This window comes from Botrytis sinoallii (assembly GCF_014898435.1).
Source record: "Botrytis sinoallii strain Bc 23 chromosome Unknown BSIN_005, whole genome shotgun sequence".
NCBI lineage: Eukaryota > Fungi > Ascomycota > Leotiomycetes > Helotiales > Sclerotiniaceae > Botrytis > Botrytis sinoallii.
In genome coordinates, this window is record NW_024066032.1 from 343,843 (window position 1) to 364,964 (window position 21,122).

General features: G+C 40.2%; 8 protein-coding genes across 8 annotated transcripts; 3 read left to right on the forward strand and 5 right to left on the reverse strand.

Annotated features, from left to right (window-relative positions):
• Positions 1-331: 331 nt before the first annotated feature.
• On the reverse strand, positions 332-2,716 carry EAF02_003350 (uncharacterized protein; the record flags this gene model as incomplete). Its single annotated transcript, XM_038899398.1, has 1 exon — positions 332-2,716. The coding sequence occupies one exon, from the start codon at positions 2,714-2,716 to the stop codon at positions 332-334; it is 2,385 nt and encodes a 794-aa protein (XP_038760325.1).
• Positions 2,717-3,003: 287 nt separating this feature from the next.
• Positions 3,004-4,064, forward strand: EAF02_003351 (uncharacterized protein). The gene is made up of 2 exons (XM_038899399.1): positions 3,004-3,402; positions 3,490-4,064. The coding sequence occupies exons 1-2, from the start codon at positions 3,110-3,112 to the stop codon at positions 3,923-3,925; spliced, it is 729 nt and encodes a 242-aa protein (XP_038760326.1). The 5' UTR covers positions 3,004-3,109; the 3' UTR covers positions 3,926-4,064.
• Positions 4,065-4,066: 2 nt separating this feature from the next.
• On the reverse strand, positions 4,067-7,354 carry EAF02_003352 (uncharacterized protein). The gene is made up of 9 exons (XM_038899400.1): positions 7,044-7,354; positions 6,953-6,971; positions 6,552-6,901; positions 6,420-6,515; positions 5,987-6,366; positions 5,716-5,939; positions 5,395-5,669; positions 4,878-5,344; positions 4,067-4,819 (listed from the first exon to the last, which is right to left on the reverse strand). Exons 1-9 carry the CDS (start codon positions 7,241-7,243, stop codon positions 4,236-4,238), a joined length of 2,595 nt encoding a protein of 864 aa, XP_038760327.1. The 5' UTR covers positions 7,244-7,354; the 3' UTR covers positions 4,067-4,235.
• A 356-nt stretch (positions 7,355-7,710) lies between these two features.
• EAF02_003353 (uncharacterized protein) lies at positions 7,711-8,226 on the reverse strand (the record flags this gene model as incomplete). Its single annotated transcript, XM_038899401.1, has 3 exons — positions 7,711-7,862; positions 7,925-7,981; positions 8,034-8,226. The coding sequence occupies 3 exons, from the start codon at positions 8,224-8,226 to the stop codon at positions 7,711-7,713; spliced, it is 402 nt and encodes a 133-aa protein (XP_038760328.1).
• A 312-nt stretch (positions 8,227-8,538) lies between these two features.
• Positions 8,539-11,256, forward strand: EAF02_003354 (uncharacterized protein). The gene is made up of 8 exons (XM_038899402.1): positions 8,539-8,594; positions 8,686-8,873; positions 9,020-9,232; positions 9,284-9,352; positions 9,409-9,752; positions 9,854-9,959; positions 10,012-10,237; positions 10,292-11,256. The coding sequence occupies exons 2-8, from the start codon at positions 8,714-8,716 to the stop codon at positions 10,755-10,757; spliced, it is 1,584 nt and encodes a 527-aa protein (XP_038760329.1). The 5' UTR covers positions 8,539-8,594; positions 8,686-8,713; the 3' UTR covers positions 10,758-11,256.
• A 316-nt stretch (positions 11,257-11,572) lies between these two features.
• On the reverse strand, positions 11,573-12,924 carry EAF02_003355 (uncharacterized protein; the record flags this gene model as incomplete). The annotated part of the gene is made up of 2 exons (XM_038899403.1): positions 11,573-11,945; positions 12,002-12,924. The coding sequence occupies 2 exons, from the start codon at positions 12,922-12,924 to the stop codon at positions 11,573-11,575; spliced, it is 1,296 nt and encodes a 431-aa protein (XP_038760330.1).
• Positions 12,925-14,453: 1,529 nt separating this feature from the next.
• EAF02_003356 (uncharacterized protein) lies at positions 14,454-14,780 on the forward strand (the record flags this gene model as incomplete). Its single annotated transcript, XM_038899404.1, has 1 exon — positions 14,454-14,780. One exon carries the CDS (start codon positions 14,454-14,456, stop codon positions 14,778-14,780), a length of 327 nt encoding a protein of 108 aa, XP_038760331.1.
• Positions 14,781-17,980: 3,200 nt separating this feature from the next.
• EAF02_003357 (uncharacterized protein) lies at positions 17,981-20,694 on the reverse strand. Its single transcript, XM_038899405.1, has 2 exons — positions 20,007-20,694; positions 17,981-19,932 (listed from the first exon to the last, which is right to left on the reverse strand). Exons 1-2 carry the CDS (start codon positions 20,264-20,266, stop codon positions 19,149-19,151), a joined length of 1,044 nt encoding a protein of 347 aa, XP_038760332.1. The 5' UTR covers positions 20,267-20,694; the 3' UTR covers positions 17,981-19,148.
• Positions 20,695-21,122: the final 428 nt, after the last annotated feature.

The window sequence follows — 21,122 nt, forward strand, 5'->3', positions numbered from 1 at the left end:
TAGTGAACATAGGGGAGTCGTCACTCAGAGCCTGAAGAACCATCGGTTCACAATTCTATTGTCGATGGAGCCGCGCCAGCAGTGATAACGAGTACAGCACCAAACAAGTCGATCGAGCAAACAAAGATCGTAAAAAGTAAACGGCAGCAGAAAAGATGGAACGCGCCTATGTAGCTAGCTACATTCTTCACAATCGTCAAATTATGCTCATATACAGAATCGGCTTTTACGAGCCCGACGCCTCAGTTTTTGAACTCACAAGGATAAATGCCCAAAGGTAAGCCATTCGTAACATTCATTATAAGTGTCTTCTCATCTATCCATCTAAAATCTACGCTAAAAGTCCAAACAAAAGACTGCACCTCTTCCAATACTCTACCGCGCCATTAACCACACGTTTCTTTTCTCTCCCCTCAAAGTTTAGCTTTGCCTCCACCTCATCCGCTAATTTCGTAAGTTTGTTTTCCTCGTCATCCGCTTGTGATGCTAAAGCTTGCTGCAAGACAAAGATATCAAATAATGATTGCTTTAGCAAATCCTTCTGTTTTTCTTCATCTACTTCTACTTCTACCACAGGAGCAGGAGCAGGAGCATCGCCTTCTTTTTCCTCGACATCTGCTCCTGGTACTTCGGTAAGAGATTCGGTCGTTTCATCACTAGCAACTTCCTCTTTTTCTTTCAGAGCTATACTCCATTGGTCTCCAACTTGGGAATCCAGATGCACTTTCAACACTTTGACAGCAATAGGACTCCATATATCTGCCCCAGCATCAGCCATAGCAGTCGATAAACCTCTCAGAAATTTGAATGTAGCTGGGGAGGGCTGGACAGGAAGTTCCGGTGTGCCTTCCCACAATGCTCTACCTGCAACCTTCTTTTTCTTAAGAGATCTTGCAAGAGTTAAGACGGAATTTTCTGAGACCATGCCTGCGAGATTTTCGTGAAGTGATGGGACAAGTGATATTCCAAATTCTTGCAGTGTAGGAATACTGGGCAACTCTGCTCTGATATCTCGTAGAATGCGGAGGATGTATACCGATATTTTTCCAATAGATTTGTTATCTTTATGCTGGTCCACGAGTGATGTGATCTTGGTGTGTAATTCCTGGAACGACTTTTCTAAGCTCGAATTGAGATGATCTTGTAGCATCTGTGGATCTTCCTTGCTAAGAAGGTTTTGTCGTGATTCGAGACTCTCATCATCTTCCATATCTTCCAAATCATCATCCCATCTTTGTTTTTTCAGTTGATCAATGTAAGTACCAATTTCCTCAATAAGATGTCTCCAAGTGTGAAAACTGTTGACGACTCTTAAAACGGCATCGTTGCGTCCGAACGTGCGGGCAAGTATGTCTTGTTTGAAAATATTACCACCATTGCTGAGCTCGGTTGCCATCATATCTTCATCCCAAAGACTTGGATGTAGATCAGTGATTCCTTCTTGCCATGTTGCCAATGTGGACTCTATCTCCGTCCCCACTAGATGGAGTTTACCAACTCGAGTTTCCAATAACTCTACGAGTCGTTTGTTAATAACGTCTCGCAAGCCATCTAGAAGTATAGAGGGATCGAATCCTTTTGCTTTGCCTCCATCCCTAATCCACACCTCCAGTATCTTCGTTCGTAGTTCAACAACCACTTTGAAGTCCAAGCCCCCTTGAAGAGTCTTCGAAAAGCCTTCCAGTAACACTTCTGACGCTTTCTTCGCCCAACCTTTTAGTGTTTCAACTGCCAACGATCCTTCCAAATCATCATGCCGAACATAAGGTGTGAAGTAAAGAATTTCATCACCAAACCACCGTTCACACACGTCTAACCTCAATCCCTCCAACTCTCGAATACTGTCATCTTTCAGTAAAGGTTTCGTCTTCAGTGCAGCTAAGGCTTCACTCAGCCTCCTTGGTACTAAAGCTTGTACATCTAGTAGAGTTCTCGTATATATTTCCAAAGCTCGTAGAACACCTGAGGTTTGTTTGTTCTCCTCTTCGTCGTCGAACGCTAAAGCCATTGCCTCACCACGAACATCTAAGAAATGTCGCAAAACGTCTTTCGCGCCAGAGCTAGTAGCTAAACTATATGCGCAAAGTGCCTGTACCAGATCATCTCTATCTTCAGCAACCTTCATGGAAACCAATGTCTTTTCAACTGCACGTAACAATCGCTTCGTCAAAACCGACCTCTTCTTTTTCGCTTCTTCGACGAATTGCTTATCTCCCGTATTCTCCAAACTCTTCGCCAACAACCGACTTAGAACTAATACCTTCGCAGCAATAACTAAATCCTTCCCTCTCCCACCATCCCCATCTATTCTTTCTGGTCTCCTCAGGAGCTTCCCAACTACAATCCCACACATTCCCAATACCTTCATCTTAGCCACAACCCGCATCTCCTCGCCCTTCTTCCCATTCTTCGTTTCGCTCTGTAACTTTCCCAATCCGCCAACCATTCCAACCAATACGTTTCTCCCACATCCTTCCCCTACTTTTCCTAACTTTTCCTCTACTCCGCTAATATCCTGGCGCATCTGTAAGATTTGCTCCGCGGTTCCAAGTAGTTGTCTATAACTACCCCCGACCAGTGTTCGCAGACGTGCATTTTTCTCGTCAAGCTCCGTAGTGAGATCGCGATGGAATTGGCGAATCTGGGGAAGCGGATATTTGAATGCTTCTAAGGAGGTCAAGCATGTTGTAGTGGAGAGGGGAATTGTAACTGCCATTTTGGCGTTAGACAATGTTTGGAATTCGTATTATATCTGGTTATTCATAAATTATGAATTAACATGTATTGGGAGTTCATGGAATCGATAGTCTTGTTCATATCATTATTCGAGGTTCTAGACTTCGCATATCGCATGTGTCAAGGCTGTCGATGGAGCTCTGGTCTGCATACTTGTTCTCGACGTATAGTCCGTGCACAAGCCTTCCTGCAAGGCTGACAATTTTAAAGCCTTGCCTTCTATATCTTTTTCCTCCGTCATGATGAATTACCAAAATTCATACCACGCAAAACGATGATGCTCCCACACAAGTTGAGTCTCCTAAAATAAGAAAATCCTCAAACTCAGAGACAAATCACTGAACCACAATTCCTTTTTAAATCCCCCGCGAAAATGAACATATTAACCCCAAACCCACACCATGCATCCCTTCTCTCACTCACTCACCTCCTTCATCTCACACACCACCGCAATAAAAACCAACACCGTCTCTCAAAATGGTACATATCCTTTGGAATTCTCCGCCGCCAATTATCTCGCCTCCTATCTATGATCCCAGAACATGTGATGGAATCATCACGTGGAAAGGTGAAAGGGAAAGCTCGGGAACGAAAAGAGAGGGAAGAGAGGGAATTACAGAGTCTGGTTAGATTTATTCAAGAGGATGTGGTACCTGTATGTTATCTGTAAGTTTTTTTGTTCGTGGTTGGATTGGAGAAGTAGAGATAGTAAAGGATTTTTGCGGGAAAATTACTAATGAGGGTGAGGAATAGGGCATTTAGTCAATTAGTAGCCAATAATCAATATGCTACTTTAGGATTGATGTTAATGGGATGTTTGGCGCGATTCTATAAAGTTCTCGGTGCATTGAGAGTTTTCACTGCAGAGGAAATTGCCGAACAAGCAGGAGTTGTGAAGGAGACGCCACAATTGAATGAGGCAGAGATAGGAGAGGATATGGGGGAGAAGATCGTGAGAGATATTCCAGTCTCAGAAATGGAAGATAGCCAAAAAGTGGAAAGAAAAGAGGGAGACGACACTGATATTCAGAAAGCAAAACCAAAGAAGAGGAAACAGGATGGTGAAGTAGTGGAGGCGAAGACTTCCAAACTAACTTCCTCAGATTCGACGCCGGCGAAGCCTCCGAAGAAGAAGAGGAAAAAGAAGGGTGGGGACGCTATCGAAGATTTGTTTGCTGGTTTGATCTAATTCTAGGAATAATTGGTGAATTTGACACCCCTATCGAGCAATAATACAAGCGAGTCAATTTTGATTCACGTTGAGAATTTTAAGATTCTTATGAGATATATGTCATAATGTCAATAACTGATGTCAAGTATCAGAGAAATTCCAAACACTTCAAAGCTCTACTGCCGATTTATTAGATTTTGACGAAAAGTTGGCTTGCTTCTATTTTGACAGTTGTCTTCAACGTTCTTCCCCGCCTATCCCTAAAGAGTAGGAATTTTCTCCACTTTCCTCTTCTACAACACTATTCTTACAATTCTACCACCTTCCCTTAACTCAGCATCCTCCCCAAAGACCACAATCCTCCACCAACTAACACATTTCCTCCCAAATGCATCCCCGCACTCCAAGCCATGGTATACAAAAATTTGGGACTAAAAACTGTCCAAATAAACAGATGCGTTCTCAATACCGTACAGGCTATCATCGTCGCCGTCAAGCTACTCGCTATGAATATCGTTAATAGGGTTATATGATTACTCCAAACGTTCTTTCGCTTCACTCCGTCCTTTTTCCATAACTTCAAGAGTAGGAGATTACCAGCTGATGTGAAGTAAAGAGGACCAGCCCAATTAGAGATGAAAACCAAGACGCCGACTGCGAAGACGTTGTAGGAATCAACACCGTTGTAGGCAGACGAGAGATCGATTGATGAAATCGCGTTTGAGTTTCCGAGAGCAAAGAAGGAAGTTTGTTGTAGGAGGAGGGTGGTAGTTGTGATCTCTATGAGGGAGAGATCAAGGGTTGAGAGGAGTGAGTATTGAAGTTCAAAGACTAGAATCAGTGGGATGTTGGTTGCGCGAGTTTGAGTAATCAGAAGCAGGACTATGAGGTCGTGAATCGTGCGCATGGGAACTTGAGTTTGGTTAGTTACGAGAGCACTTTGCAGTGGCAGTGAAGAAAAGGAACTTACAATTCTGTCGTTTACTTGATGGGCTAAAACTAGATAGTACGGTGTATGCTAGGCAAGATGCAATCCCAATAAAGACCAGTCTTGCCCGGAGAACAAGTGGAATACCAGTATCATTGTCTGCCATAGTCTTTGCTATGCCTGCAAGAAGTTCAGGTGAATCTTCATTTGTAAATGCAAGTTTGAATGTAATTGCTGCGGTCGCCAAAAGTGTTGAAATAACACCAGCAAGAATTTGTGGGAAACGAGGAAATCCTTTACTAGCGAGTGATTGAAGATTCCAAAGATATGTAGCGCCTACAAGTGTCCATAGCGTCAATCGATGTTGAGAGAAAAATGTTCGAGCAATATCAGGATCGCCAGCGAATTTCTGGCCTGTTTGATTCCAGCGTCTAGCAATTCTGGTGGCGACGAGAATCATTATGGAGCTGATGTTCAATAGCCAAAGTCCACGAGATTGGCGACGTATACTAGTATTTCATTAATTTTGAATCGAGGGGCAAGATTAAGAGAATCATACTTCTTGATCGATAAGAGAAACAACCACCCTGTAGTCGTCCAATACCAGAAATGCTGTTCCTCTTCCACATAACTACTAGCAAACATCATGATACCGTAGGACAAGCAGGTAGCTATAAATGGAATGCTAGCTTTAAGATTGTTCATAATGAATGGCCCTGCCGCAACTCCTGCCATAACCGAAGCCAGAGCAGCAATAACTTGACCAGTAATTAACTTTTTGACATCGTAATTACTAGCAGTGCCACTCATCAGCTCTTGGGCCTCCTTCAACCACTAAGATTCTGTTAGATATTGAACATGGTCATTAAGTAAGACCTACTTTTGTGACGGCTGCGACCCAAACAGCGTGATCTTGCTCGTTAGCTTGAAGACCAACTAGGCCTTGGGTAATGCTTCTCCATTGGCATGCCAAGTCATCGACACTACTTGATAGTTGGTGGCAGTTCTCGGAAGGCCCATCGTTTTCAAATGATGGAAATGTTGCAGTGACAACGCTGAGAATCTGTCTAGCATTTCTCAACAAAATTTGAACACGGTCGTTTCCTGTTGAAAATTAGCGAACGGGCTTGACTGAGAATAGACAAACATACTTTCAGGCCAGAATAGTAAGAAGTCATCAATGAATGCTCCTAAATTATTTTTTGGTGCAGGAAATCCAAGCAGAGCTCCAAGTGTAGGAGCAATATCAGATTGTTCAACAGTTTTATAATACTGGAATTCCTCTTCAAATGGAGCAGGTACCTCGAGCCGCTGACGCTCATGCCTAAGGTCCTTAAATTTTGGCGACATGAAGACAAGAGCTGGGGAGGTTTCTCCTGGAGCAGATCCACCATGATTACCAGCATCATTCATTCCGTGATCACCACACAACACCAAAAGGGTTGAGCTCAGGTAATCTTGAGTTTCCATATTCTCATAGATTAATCGGACAATACCATCCATCTCTTGCTGTTTGGGAATCATATTCGGGCTAGTCAAGGGATTAGTCTCCCGTGTAGAAAATCTCACAATAGAAAATCTCACCTCCGTGGACCTGCTTTATGACCAATATGATCTAGTCCAAGGTAGTGGAGAACCATAGTATTCCAATCATCCTTCATCAACTCCTCCGGAACATGCCTGGTCACATTATTGTCCACTCAGTGAAATCCTAACAGAAATTTATATTCAGCTACATTCATTCTATGTACAGTCTCAGCCACTGGATGACTGACCGAAACAAAGAAGCTTGAAGTTCCATCTGCTCTGTCAAAAGTTTCCGGGAATAGCTTCAACCAAGTATCGTCTCCATACATGATCATCTTTCCTCCTCCTTTTGCTTTCATTTGTGCTAGCCATGTATCTTGAGTCGCCAGAGAAGAGGATGTATCGGATTCAGCAAAATTCAGAATCACGTCGAGAAATGAAGGTATAGAACCCGTTGTTATGGCTTTTATTCTTGGCATAGTAATGGTAGGAGACGTCGCATGAGCTGTGAATGGAAGAGCTGCGCCATTCGAATGAGACTACAGAAAGAGTTAGTTTGGTTTGTAAGAGCTTGCAGATATGCAATCAACCTTTGAGTAAATTGGAATCCTGAAGTATTTGAAAATACAAAGTCGCTGTCAAGGTTAGCTTTCATGCCAAACTTTGCTGCAAAGCTTCTACCTTCTCAGCGCATCAACAACCATGAAGATGACCTTATCGAATGGAGCTTCCGGGGGAGCACCATATTCCAGAGACTCATACTGTGCCAGTCCAGATAGAAAGGGCTTGTAAGGAAAGAAACCACTAGCAAATAGCAATATAGCAATTGGAATGAGAACATTTGCTACCACGAGCAAAGAGTTTCGTATTCTTGAGGCCATCTTGTGCCTTTTAGTCCTGACCCATTGATTGCTTGTGTGGAATCAATGATATGTTAGCTGAAGAATAAGACAACTATGTCGTTCAAACTATTCTCTGCCATTTGTATTTATGTAAGAGAATAATTTAAGAAGTTCGTATTGAGAGAAGCTAGGTGTCAGGTTGACGAACGCGTTTTGGCGTCTTGGATAAGAAATCCTTATCAGTGGACATGGATAAATCAGATATTTTTTGTGCAATGCATGTGTGAGGGGAAGGGTCTTTGGTATACTGGAGACGGCGGAAAGGTTGAACCTTTCACATTCTTGGTATAATCTAACATTTCGAAGTCCTTTGAACTACTCCTCAATTTTATCTGCCCGAAGGCGTTACAAAACCCTCACCATGAACTCCATGCCCCCCAAAACCAGATGCGCCTATATATTATAATTGATGATTTTCGACTTTAAACCTCTCAGTGCTGAGGTCCTCAATAGATCTTTTGCTTTCTACCTCCTCCTACTTTCTTTCCGTTTTTGTATGTAGTGAAAGTCATCTGGGATTTGCGACTGCTAACTCTTCTCTTCGAAATGCGGTTCTTTGACTTGGAGCCAACCTTGCTGATGGCATCTACCTCCATTTCTGCAGTTTCATATGTCAGTCAAAGATTCGAGTAGGCGCTAGATTGTGAAGTCTTCAAATACCTTCGGATGGCTTCTCTTGAGATGCGGCGGTGGCTTTCGAGGTGTCTTTTGCAGATGCTAAATAAAATATTAGAGAACAAATCCTGTAAAAGAAATGTTTATTCCATACCCTCTTCGCCCTTTCCCTCTTTTGCTTCCATGCTCACATCTTCTGTCTTCGCTGATGGCTTTGGTTGCGAAATCAATTCCATAAGTTTCGCATTCAATCTCTTTGCTCGTGCACTCTCGACCGGACCAAAGACTTTGGCTTTTAAGGCGGAATTGTTTGCCTTGATAGAACTTGAGCGCGCACCCTTAGCCATTGTTGTGTTTGGGTATGATACAAGAATAAACTGTAGGATATTGTAGCGTATTGTTGAATGTTATGGTAGATTGTAGAAAAATCGATGTAAACTTCTTCTCCAAGTAGCGCAATGAATGATTTTGATAGATTTCCATTCCCTCACTCAATTAATCTTTTATCTTAGCGGCAAAATCTAAACCCAATAAATTTATTCTGCCAGGTAACCATCATTTACCGCCTGCCTAAGTCAGTTTCGTGATCTCCTTCCATTACGACTCGGAGTTGAACATTGAATTTCACAATTTATTCCACGACAAGAAAGGCGAAAGAGCAAAGGAGTATTTGGAAGAACAAAACAAAGATCAATTTGTTGCCGTCGTCAATACCGTAAGGAAAATCGATATCTCACTCTTTACCATTTTAACATATGTTCACCATCTCCAAGACTTTCCACACTCCTCAAAAACTAATTGTTTAGCTTGTTCAGCACCATCCAAGGATAGGAAATGGCCTCGATGGGGGGTGGTAGTTTCCTCGACCCAGAACCATATGTACGAAAGGTGAAAAATGGTGGCATGCTCAACCAAACACTGAAGAACATATGTTTAGCTGAGGATATGAAAGTAAATGGTGTCAAGGCAGAATTACAGACGAGAATTGTTGATAGTAAGTCGTTTGCATCTTGAAGAATTGATAATCGCATCGCGAATTGCCGCACTGTGTAGTCTCATACTACAGTCTACCGGCGCAAGATTCTACAACAGCTGGTAAGAAGAGAGGACAAAGCTGACAATTCCTTTCTTTCGCTATAGGAATCAGACTCTATGCGAATACGCCAGACCAAATCAAATTCAATCGGCTAGGGCGTATTATAGATCATCCAGAGATTGTAGCTGCTGGAGTGCACTCACGTCCATATCAAGGATCAGCTTCTCCAGCTGCCAATTCGATGTCCAACGGCGCAACAAATTATTCTGCACCTAGAGCAGCTATGCAGCCATACAAGCCGATGGGTTATGGAATGAGTATATGAGCCCGCGATGTCAGGATTATGCGCTCGATCTAATTATCCATAGAGCTTGAATTCAAACCAAGTCCATTTTACGATATCGTCGAGCAAATTGGAGAGGTCAAATTGTGTGATGGTAGATACTTCCCTTTCCTGTGTTTTATTTAAAGCATGCTAATAATGATTAAATAGCAATGAATCAACATCGCCATACCGTTAACATACCAGTCAAAGCTCAGAGCCATCCGATCTTGTCAAAAGTTCAAAACGATCCCACGTTGAGGGTAATGATATTCTGTGCGAGCGAAGGCAATGGGAGACAAGATATTGCTTTCCCTCATCAATCAGAGGTCAAAGTGAATGGAGGAGACGTAAAGGCAAACTTGAGAGGATTGAAAAACAAGCCTGGATCAACTCGACCGGTGGATATTACCAAGGAACTGAGGTTGAAGGTTCTTGGATATCAAAACACCGTCGAGATGACCTATGCGTTGACTACAAAGGCAGGTCTCAATACAGCTTTCGTAGCATCAGAGGTGAATAAACACCATGCAATCCTACCATGTTTTTCTCCAGGATTTACAATGTGTTTATTAACTTTTGTTCCGCGGAATTGCAGTGCTAACAAAAATTTCAGAAATTCTATTTGGTTTTATATGTGGTCAAGTTAATTCCTGTCCCAGACTTGGTCAAACGATTACAGGCTGGCAAGAAAATTACGAAGGAATCTGTGATCAACGAGAGTAAGATGCCCTTCCCTCAAAATTTGTGTTCTGGAACCTAATTTTACAAAAGTGATCAATAAGTCACGAGATGCGGACATTGTGGCCACTGCTTCAGTTCTATCATTGAAGTGTCCATTGTCAACTTTAAGAATTGATTTACCTATTCGATCAATATCGTGTAGGCATAACCAATGTTTTGATGCCACTTCCTATCTTCAATTACAAGAACAAGGACCGACTTGGCTATGTCCAATATGCAACAACTCTGCACCTTTTGAGACATTAGTCGTTGATGAGTAAGTTGATTATCCTTTTATAGGCAGTATCAGGTTTGCTGACAGATTTTAAAGATATGTAAAGGATATATTAAAAAATACATCAAGATCCGTTGATCAAGTTACAGTTGAACCAGAAGGACAGTGGAAACTCTACAACAGACCCGATGCCATATCATCACGACCCGGTGTAGCTTCAAGCGATTTCTCTGATGACGATGATGACTTGATCGAAGTCTCCCCAGGTGGAAGAAAAGCCAGTACACCAATTACTAGGAATGGAACCTCAAACGGCACTTTGAATCAAGCACAAAGTACTCGCGACTCCTTATCGGCAGCACCATCCAATCGATCTAATCCATTTAACTCATCAACAGGTGGTAAAAGACCCATCTCGGAAGTTATTGATCTATGCAGTAGTGATGAAGAAGAATCACCTGCAAGGCCTCCACCGAAAAGACAAATGACCTCGTCATTCTCCGGACCAAGTTATCTAAGCGGTGTAGCACCTGTTCCTAAACCGAGTTACCTGGATTCTTGATTGAAAAAATTGTTAGCTAGGGAAAAGTAGATTCACAATATCTTTGCTTTTTAGCATCCATGATTTCTTTTCGAGCCTGTTTTCCCTTGCTACCTAATTCCTTGTACGATATTTTTTTTAATTCTTGAACATGGTTGGTATGGTACGAGATGGGCGTTTTGGAGGCTATGATGACTTTGTCTGGAATAAATTTGCTTCGGTCTGCATCTGGCTGGCATGGATAGGTTGGATTACCAATGATTTGCTTGGCAAGCCATGGGAAATACAGCGAATGGAGTTTTATGGTAGGATGGATCTGGGAAGATGGGGACGAAGGTATAATTTGCAGATTGCTAGTAGCTGATTTATGAATTGGCCACTTAGTTTCCCCTGGAATCAATGGATACATGAGATGCCGGCCATGAGTTGTGGGCATTGAGTAGTAGATCAGGGGGTAGAAATGCATATCTGCATAGGTATCTTCCACGAGCGTAATGGAATACGAAATATACTTAAAGAACGGTGCTCTATTGATGATGAGCGATAATGTGATTCAATACGATGCATTGCTGTTAGGGATGCAATACATGCTCTGAATCATACACATAGACGAAAACTCCCTGTAGAATATGGCCCCGTCACTCAATCGCCGGTTTGCATGAACAGGTGTGCTGCACTAATCTACAGATCATCTAGAAAGAGGACGAGTATTACTACTTTTGAACTCGAAATTTCATTATCAATGGAAAAACTTTTGTAAATATAATACAGTTCATATCAAACATTTCAGGTTTCTACAACTAACAACCTCGCACCAACCCAGCTGTGAAATATTCTCACTTCCTCTCCGCAAATTCATGAATCCATGCTGCCAACTTCTCCGCTCCCTCCAAAGTAATAGTATTATAATTACTGGCTCTAATACCACCTACACTTCTGTGACCTTTCAAACCCGTCAAACCTCTCTCTGTGGCACCTGCTAAGAATGACTTTTCGGCTTCGGAGATGTTTTCCGATGCGGTGACGCGGAAACAGATGTTCATTCTTGAGCGGACGGAGACGTCGGGGACGATTTTGTAGATGGAGGGGTGGGCGTCGAGGGCGGAGTAGATGAGGGCGGATTTCTTGTTGGAGAGGGCTTCTTGGCCGGCGATGCCGTCGGGGTAGGTGGTGAGGAGTTTTTGGAGGACGAGTCCGGCGATGTAGACACTGGTTGGGGTGTTAGTGGGATGTTGGGTAAGGGGAGGTGGGATGGAGAGACTTACTCGAATATGCTTAAGGTGTTGTAGAGACTGTTGTTCTTGGCGATTGTTTCGTAAGAGAGAACAATGGGACCAATTGGTAGTCCAAGTTTGCGTAGGAGAGTTGGAGCTGGTGTTGCGACGACAGGGGGGAGGAGATTCTTCTTGATGATCACCACGGTGACTCCTGTGCATCCCAAGTTCTTCTGTGCACCGAAAAAGACGACAGAGAAATTCTTGACGGGAACTCGTCGCGAGAGGATATTGGAAGACATGTCGGCTACTACGATGGGTTCATCTTCTTCTCCATTTGGCTCTAGAGATTTTGGGAAGCCAGGGAACTCGACTCCATCGACCGTTTCGTTGTCGCAATAGTATACCATTGCTGGATTCTTCGAGAGTTTCCAATCTTTTTCCTCAGGGATCTTTCCAAATTTCCCATCATTGATCTTTCGTCCATCCGCAACAATATTGACATGTTCCGCGCCTACCAATCTCGCTGCCTCCTGACTAGCTTTGAGAGACCACGATCCCGTAACCAAATAATCAATTTTAAGCTCCTCATCCACGGCCTTCTGAAGTTCCTTTACCAGCGCATCTTCTGGAATATCCTTATCCGACGCAATGCCCAAGCCCTTTAGAATCTTTTGTTTTCTCTTCTCAACCCAGACTCCAACTAAATTGTATATCGTTGCGGAAAACTCTCCACTGCCACCTCCTTGCATGAAGAGGATTTCATAATCGTCTGGGACCTCTAAGTATTTTGCCAAATCTGCTTTCGCGGTATTCAATACATTGGCGGCGAGTTCAGATCGATGCGAATGCTCTGCTAAACCAAGACCAGTACCATTGTAATCTACGAGGGCTGCGGCTGCGGTTTCAAGGACATCGGTGGGGAGGAGTGCGGGACCGGCGCCGAAATAAGTGATTTCTGAACGGGATGGCATTGTTGATTGAGTTGGTGAAAGGGATGAATGTGCTGGTAATTGTGAGGTTTAGAGTTTATTCCAGATAATGGAATTGTGGTGAATGTTTTGAGAATTTGAAATTATTTCAATTGAATGATTTTAAAGAAATTGAGTCAAATAATGACTCTTCAACTTTTGGGATTCAAAGCTCGAATGATTCATATGGGTGGTGGGGTAGTATCGCACTAACTCAGACTAGGTATTAATGGACCTCTCGCTTGGTGGGTTGGTACAGTAAGTAGTAGTGTACAATGTAAAAAAGATATAAAAATAATTTCTCAATAGATTTCTTTTCTTTTCTTATTCGTCATACAAAACTCTAATCACATAACTTGTAATTCTTAATTCTTAATCATAAATCATTCAATTGTGAAAACTACTTACTTTCTTCGATATCGAATCTACACCGAAAGAGAACTTCTCCTATTCTCACAACCGAAAGAAAATCGTGCCAGTAGCAGTACATATCGAACATACACTCCACTCCACTCCAGTCAAAAATCCACACACACGGACGTAAAAATGTGTGCTCGCTAAAATCCAATTCGTTCTCTGAATACACATCCATGTCGTTCTCTCCCACATATCCAACCGAGATCTCGCGTCATTCAACCCCGCCATCTGGATTCCTCCCCCACAATTACACCTCAAACGAGAATATATCAATGGTGGGCTAAGAATTAAAGGGGGAGAAGTTTGCTTTCGGAAAGAGAATTCCTATTGCATTGGCTGTAGGAGGAATTATTGGGGTTGTTGCGGATGAAAATATTAGGGAGAAATTGTTGAGAAGAGGAAAGGGGGGTGAAGGAGGAGATGGGGATGGTGGTGATGTAGGTGGTATGCCGGCACTTGTCATAGGACCTAGAAATAAGAGATGGTGGGATTATATTGTCTTTCAACTCGATGATGCTGTCGGATTTATCTAAATTCTGAATTTCTCAGATAAACTTCGATTTTTAGAATCGAAGGAAGGAGGAATTTTTGTCGCTTGTTTTTCGTCTTTCGTCCGCCATCTACAGTATCATCCACCGTTCATTACCTACTCTAACATCTAAAATCTGCAAATTGCAGAGAAACACCACAAACGGAATCTATCGGTCAATCATACAGCAATTCAGAGACTAAAACTGCAAAACTTAATTGAATAGTTCTCCGTACTTGCCCTAAAATCTTAGTGCCGGCACAGCAAGAAAATTCTCCGGGGCAGGTTCCTCTTTCGATATATATATTCTTCTTCTTCTTTTTCTTCTGCTTCTTCTTTATTATTGAATACGGAATGATAATACACCACATCGATTCACTACTATTACATCTACAGCATCGATTCCTCCAACAATCAAATACCACTTCAAATTATATCGATTTCATTATACAATTACAATCTACTACTACCAACACTTCAACTTTATATTACACACACCACACACGCACACACTGCACCGCACATATCTACACACCACATCCATTCATCCATCTTCACCCACCCATTTCATTCAAAGAAAGAAGAAATGCCACCCTCATTCCTCCTCCGCAAAACAATCAAAACCCTCATCCGTCTCGATCGAGCCCTTCTTCCTCGTCCACCACCTCCATCTCATCTCGCTCGTCTAGCTACCCGTTCATCATTGACAAATCCAATGAATAGGATGAGAGTATGGTGGGGGAAGAAAACACCTATGCAGAGAAATTCGGCTGTGGTTGATATTCCGTTGCTATTAGGAGTGGGTTTGTTGGTGGGTGTTGAGGTGAGGGATATTTGGAGGGTGTCGAGGATGTCGAGGATGTTGGAGAGAGGAGATGGGGAGATGGGGAGAGAGATGGGGGGATGGAGATAGAGGAGGAGGAATTGGATGAGGTTGAGTAATTATTGGGGGAGGGAGAATAGGAGGGAAGGGTAGAAAGAGTCTATAATTAGCTGAGTCTATTTGTACATATGGTTGGAAGATTAGTATGGTGCTCAGCATGCCCATCGTCGCATTATCTGAGTATCTGTACATTATGAGTTAGGGCGTCAATGCTTGCTATCCACTTATGTTTGCACTTTGGAGTCAGAAGAACTATTTCAAGTTTTCACTGCTAGAAGGGTATAAGATGGAATGGAATGGAATTGGTATTATTCAGGGTACCTTCTTGGCTGGCTTGGAAATGGAGTTTTGTTTTGGATTGGGTGTACATTTTATGGTTCTACTTAAGATCTACAGAGGATTGATTGAGAGTCATAGAACTTCTGGGTCATTATCGACATAGGGCCAAGGGTAAAAGCTGCACTTTGTAGATATAGATCATCGAATTGGAGTTTAGACGTGCTAGGATAGGATACTAGAAACTAATATGTTCTTATCTCTTATACACATATGTACACAAATACACACACACACATATATATATATATATCAACTTCACTCTTATATCTTTTACTTACCCACTCACCCACAGATTCAAACCCCTGAGCAACCAGACTGTGAAAATGACTGGCATATATAATTGCCTTTCTTGATTTATTCTTTTGAGATTTCATCTTCTATTCTGCTCTTTGAATTTGTAGGGATGAATGGATTCTCCTTTCTTCAAAGGGCTTTTGTTATCGTCCCTCTCGTCCCTCTCATCAAATTTAATCACCAATCTACCTATCTATCTACCTACCCACCTAGATACTTCTCGATCTTCAACCATCCATTCATCCAATAACCCTCAAACCCCCACAAACCTCATCGACTCCCTTTCCTCCCCCTTCTCTCCTCCTATTCATCCATACATATCTACATAATCGAGATATTTCCATCAAACTAATTTCCTCATACATGTACTAATGTTATAAAATACATAAACTTCAGAACGAATGTTATTAAACACCTTTTATTCGTTTATTTGTTTGTTATTTTACAATCTGAATGCTCACCTCCTCCCTTTCTTCTATCTTTCCTCCGTCTTTCCCCCCATCTCTCCTCTCGGGAAACAGAATTAGATTCATAATAAATACCTAGTAAGTATATGAAAACCTATAATCATCATCCTCCTCCCCTCTTCTCTCAACTAAAACAATTCCCCAAAAATAGATTTCATTTCCTCTGTGATTAGATAGATACTATATGTTTCTTCCCTTCCCTTCCCTCTTTCCTCCTCATCTTGCTCCTTTTCTCACCTCCTCATCACTCTCCTTTTCATCTAATCAATCAATCCTCAAAACCCTGTTATGAATTTTGGAAATCTAATTTAAATCTAATTTAAATCTAATTTAAATCTTGAATTTAAATCTTACCGTTCTTTATTTCATATATCTCATCATATATTCCATTACTTTCTATCTTATCACTTCACTTTGTATTTTATATTTTGTATCTTATTTCATCCCTATTACTCTTTATCTTAATATATTCTATTATATTCTACTACTTCCTATCTCATTACTTTACTTCACTTTATATTTCACATCTCCTCTCATCTCCTCTCTTCTATTCTATCTGATTATTCTACTCTACATTCAATATTCATCTTATATTATCTTGTTCTATTCTATTTCATTACCTTATTCGATTCATTAAATTCAAGTTAATCTTATATATAAATAATATTAATATTATATATAATATCAATATCAATATCAAACCCATTAAATAGAATCAGACAAGTCAAAGTCAAGTAAATCCAAATCCATAAAACAAAATAAAATAAAGCACTAGAATAAAATACATTTATATATATAAATCAGAATAGAAAGATACAAAACAATTCCTACCCCTCTCCCCTTCTCGTCTATTATCGCTCTCCCTCTCTCATTCTCTCATCTCCTTTTCTTCTCTTTAGTTTTTATTCTCTCTCTCTTTCTTATCTATCTCTTATACTTTCATCTATTATTCCTTAATCTCGTTATTCTCGCTTTTTCTTCTTTTAATTTTATCTTATCTTTTTCCCTATTTTTCCTTTTTCAATTATTCTTTTTTCTCTCTCCTTTCTCATCCTCGCTTATTCTCCCTTTTTTTTCTTCTTCAAACCTTCTAAGCATCCCACTTCAAGCATCCTCCCTCATTCTAGTTCGCTCCCCTCCTCTCCACCCTCTTTCTCATCTATCCTCTCTCATTCTATTCTTTCTCTTCTCCTTTATTCTCACTTACTCACCCTTTCCAATCCTTCTTTCTCTTTTCTTAACTCTTCAACTCTCTCTCCCTCCTTCAAACCTTTTCTCCCTCCTCTCCTATTCCTCATTCTCCCTATTTTTCCTCTCCCTCCCCAGCCATTCCTCCCCAACCCCAATAACCAAATACTTCTGAATCAATCAATCAAGTAAGTAAGTTTCATCTAATACCTAACACCTAATACCTAATACCTAATATCTAATACCTAATATCTAATACCTAATATCTAATACCTAATATCTAATACCTAATATCTAATACCTAATATCTAATACCTAATATCTAATACCTAGCTAGATAATCAAATCCATTCAAAAGATCCATCCAAAGATCCATCCAAAGATATATCAAGCCAATATATCAAGCTACTATCATCCATCTATTCCATTCATTCTTTCTTTCTTTCTTTATACACGTATACACATACAAACCACCAAACCATCTCTCCCTAAGAATATAAATATACTACTAATAAACCTCTTTTGAAGAAAATATTTATCACTATACTCATTTATCTTTATCTTATCTCTATCTTTATTTTGTGTCCATTTCAATTACTCTATCCCCATCTTCACCTACATTATCTCCATCCATCCCTTTATCCCATCTCTACCCATCATCCCATTTCCATTCATCATTTCCATTCATCATTTCCATTCATCATTTCCATTCATCATTTCCATTCATCATTTTCCATTCATCATTTCCATTCATCATTTCCATTCATCATTTCCATTCATCATTTCCATTCATCATTTCCATTCATCATTTCCATTCATCATTTCCATCTCCATCTCGTTATTCATTCTATCCCTCCATCCAATTTTCATCTCCGTCATCTCTATCTCCATCTCCATCTTATCTCATTTCATTTCATCCATCCATCCCATCTCTCAAATCCAAATATATAAAACAAAAACTCACAAATCTCAACTCACAAACCTCACATCAAACCTCATACCAAACCCTAACTCATAAATTATATACAAAAATCAACAAATTACATATAACCTCAAATTCCAATTCACAAACCAAACCTCACATCAAACCTCACACCAAACCTCAACTCATAAATATACAAACAAGAGTATTCACTTTAAAGAAATGACTTTAATATAATAACTACTGTATCACAGGGATCAAGCGAATGCGAAAGAGACTAGCTCTTTTAGTAGTGCCTATATAAGGCCTACTACTTTTCGACATAGCTACCTAGCTCTCTAGATAGAATACAATTAGACATTTAGGACCTACGAATACGTGGGTGCTACGTCTTTTGTATCCTTCTCGAACCAACACAATCATACACATAAAACCATACATATAAAACCAAACACAATAAATCTCATATCACAAACCTCACACTACAAACCTCACATTACAAACCTTATATTACAAACCAAAACCAAATACATAAAACCAAACCTTACAAAACCAAATACTACAAATCAAAACCAAACACATAAAACCAAATATTATAAAATTCAAATCATAAAAATAATATTCAAATTAAAAATAAAAATAAAAATAAATTAAAGTAGAGAGTAAAACAAAACAAAACAAAACAAAATAATATAAAATAGAGAGTAAAATAAAATAAAGCACACTCCAATAATCCAATAATCCGATGATCCGATGATCTAACGATCTGATAATCTATCTAACAAACCAAGAGAAGAAATAAAGTAACCAGAAAAGAAAGATACATAACATAACATAGGTAGTCTACCTAGTAGTCTACCTAGTATATCCTATCCCTCCCATCTTATTCCCATCAATCTTCATCTGGCTCATCACCCATCACCCATCACCCATCACCTATCCATCCACATTAATATTTCTACTGTAATACTTTATAATAATTGAACGCCTTCATATGTAATTCATTTCCATCCATCCATCCATCCATTATTTTCAAACCGACATGAATCTACATCAAAAATGCCATTTCATGTCATACCATGCAATATATACAATCAATGCATCTCATTCCTTTCCCTCCCTCATCTCATCCCACTCAAAAGGCCATTTGACATATATACATGCCTTGCCAATCCTCAAAAGTTCAAACTAATTCATCTTCTTTTCCACACCACCATAAACTCTATCATCCTCTCCTTCCGCTTCCAAAACCTGTTTCTCCATCTCCGCAACTTGTCTCTCCCACTCCTTTTGTCCCATCTTACTCTCTTTTCTGAAAAGTTCCTCATTTGGTTTTCTATAACTACCTCCCAATCTATCCCAAAGTGTGGTATATTGACCATAATTATAATTGAAGTAAAGATGATGCATCGTGTGACAAGCGGCTCCATTCAAAATTGGACTATTGGCCACATATTCCCCATCATGAATAAACACTGTCCAGACTTGTACGAAGAAGAAAAGACCGAGGTATGCGAATTTCTGAAGTGGGAAGATAAAGGGAAAGACGTGGTAAGGAAGAGATTGCATCCAGCCATCTACCGGATGAAAAGCAATTGAAGCGTAAGGAGTTGGCATAATCCATTTGTGATGTGGTTTATGAAGTGTCTTGTATACGGAAGGATGATGGAGACCGCGGTGGATGAAATAGACGAAACAATCTGTGAAGAGGAGGAAAAGTGGAAATTGGAACCAATTGTACCACATACCCGGTCCTTCCGATGTAAGATCGTATAGTTTTGAATAGCCCCTAACTTCTGCGAGGAAGAAGGGAGTGGTGAGAATGGACATTAAGGGCATCGAGTTACATGCTTGAGAGATTTCCATGCGGATTTGATTTTTGAGGAATTTGGGATGTTGAAAGGTAGTTTTGTCGAAGATGAATAGGTACGAGAGAGTAGAGATTGTAAAGTAAATTGCTGCACCTGCGATCCTATATTTGAATTAAAATTAGTATTTGCCTATAACCTTGACATCTTGCATCGCATTGGAAGTGAATAAACATACCAAGTAATCAGGAACAATGAGAAAGCTTGTCGGAAAATATTATCTCTATCCCATTGACTGGTATACGCCGCGTCTGTCGGTTCAAACTGGAGGAAAGAATTCGAAGGATGATACTGCCATGTTGAAGCCGTCTTCGGGTCGAGTATTGTGCCATTAATTTGTTCTCCAATGGCATTCAAGAGTATAGGTTTTGCGGGTAAGAGAGCGGAATAGAAACGATCGAAGAAGTATTTGTCGGTGACTTCTAATGCGATATCCATGGTTTCGGAATGTCTGCAATGCAGAGATCTTTTTGTGAGGGACAATTAATCGATTGGAGTAGAAGGAGAAGTATATCGACTTCTTGAAGGGCTTCGAAGATGTGGAAAATGTAGGGAAAAAGGAAGCCAAATGAATGGATTCTATATTTCCTTTCCGTTCCTTACCTTTCCTTGTACCTTTCTGTTGAGTGAATTGGTATTGTTTTGTAATCACCTAGGTAGGTAGATTACACCAGGATTGAAAGGATCGAAATGTAAAAGAAAGACTTGGTGAATGTATCACCAGCGAGATATGGAAGTTATTAAAGAGCTAGAGCAAGAGGGAAAAGGAAAGAAAAAGGAGAGTGGCGGTATGTTTTATTAAATCGATTTTGAAAGTTGACGCGACAATCGGAAGTTTTGGAGGAGAAATGAGGATGGGATATGTATGTATGTACTGTGATATCTACTAGGTATAGATATACCATACTAGGTAGGTATGGTTAATAGTAGGGTAGGTATATTTCAACTTTTTCTCCAATCGGGAGACCCTCTTTTCCTTTCCTTCTCTATGTCGAATTTAGCTAGTTAGTAGGTAAGGCTGGAAATACGATGGATAAAATATAAATATAAAATATAAAATATAAAATATAAAATATAAAATATAAATATAAATATAAATATAAAATATAAAATATAAAATATAAATATAAAATATAAAATATAAAATATAAAATATAAAATATAAAATATAAAATTGATCCGATCCGATCCGATATGACTATTCCAGAAATTTGAAAATATGGATTTTAGGATTTAGGATTTTATTACAATTGACCAATAGAATTTCTTCTAAGAAATCCCAATTAGAACTAAA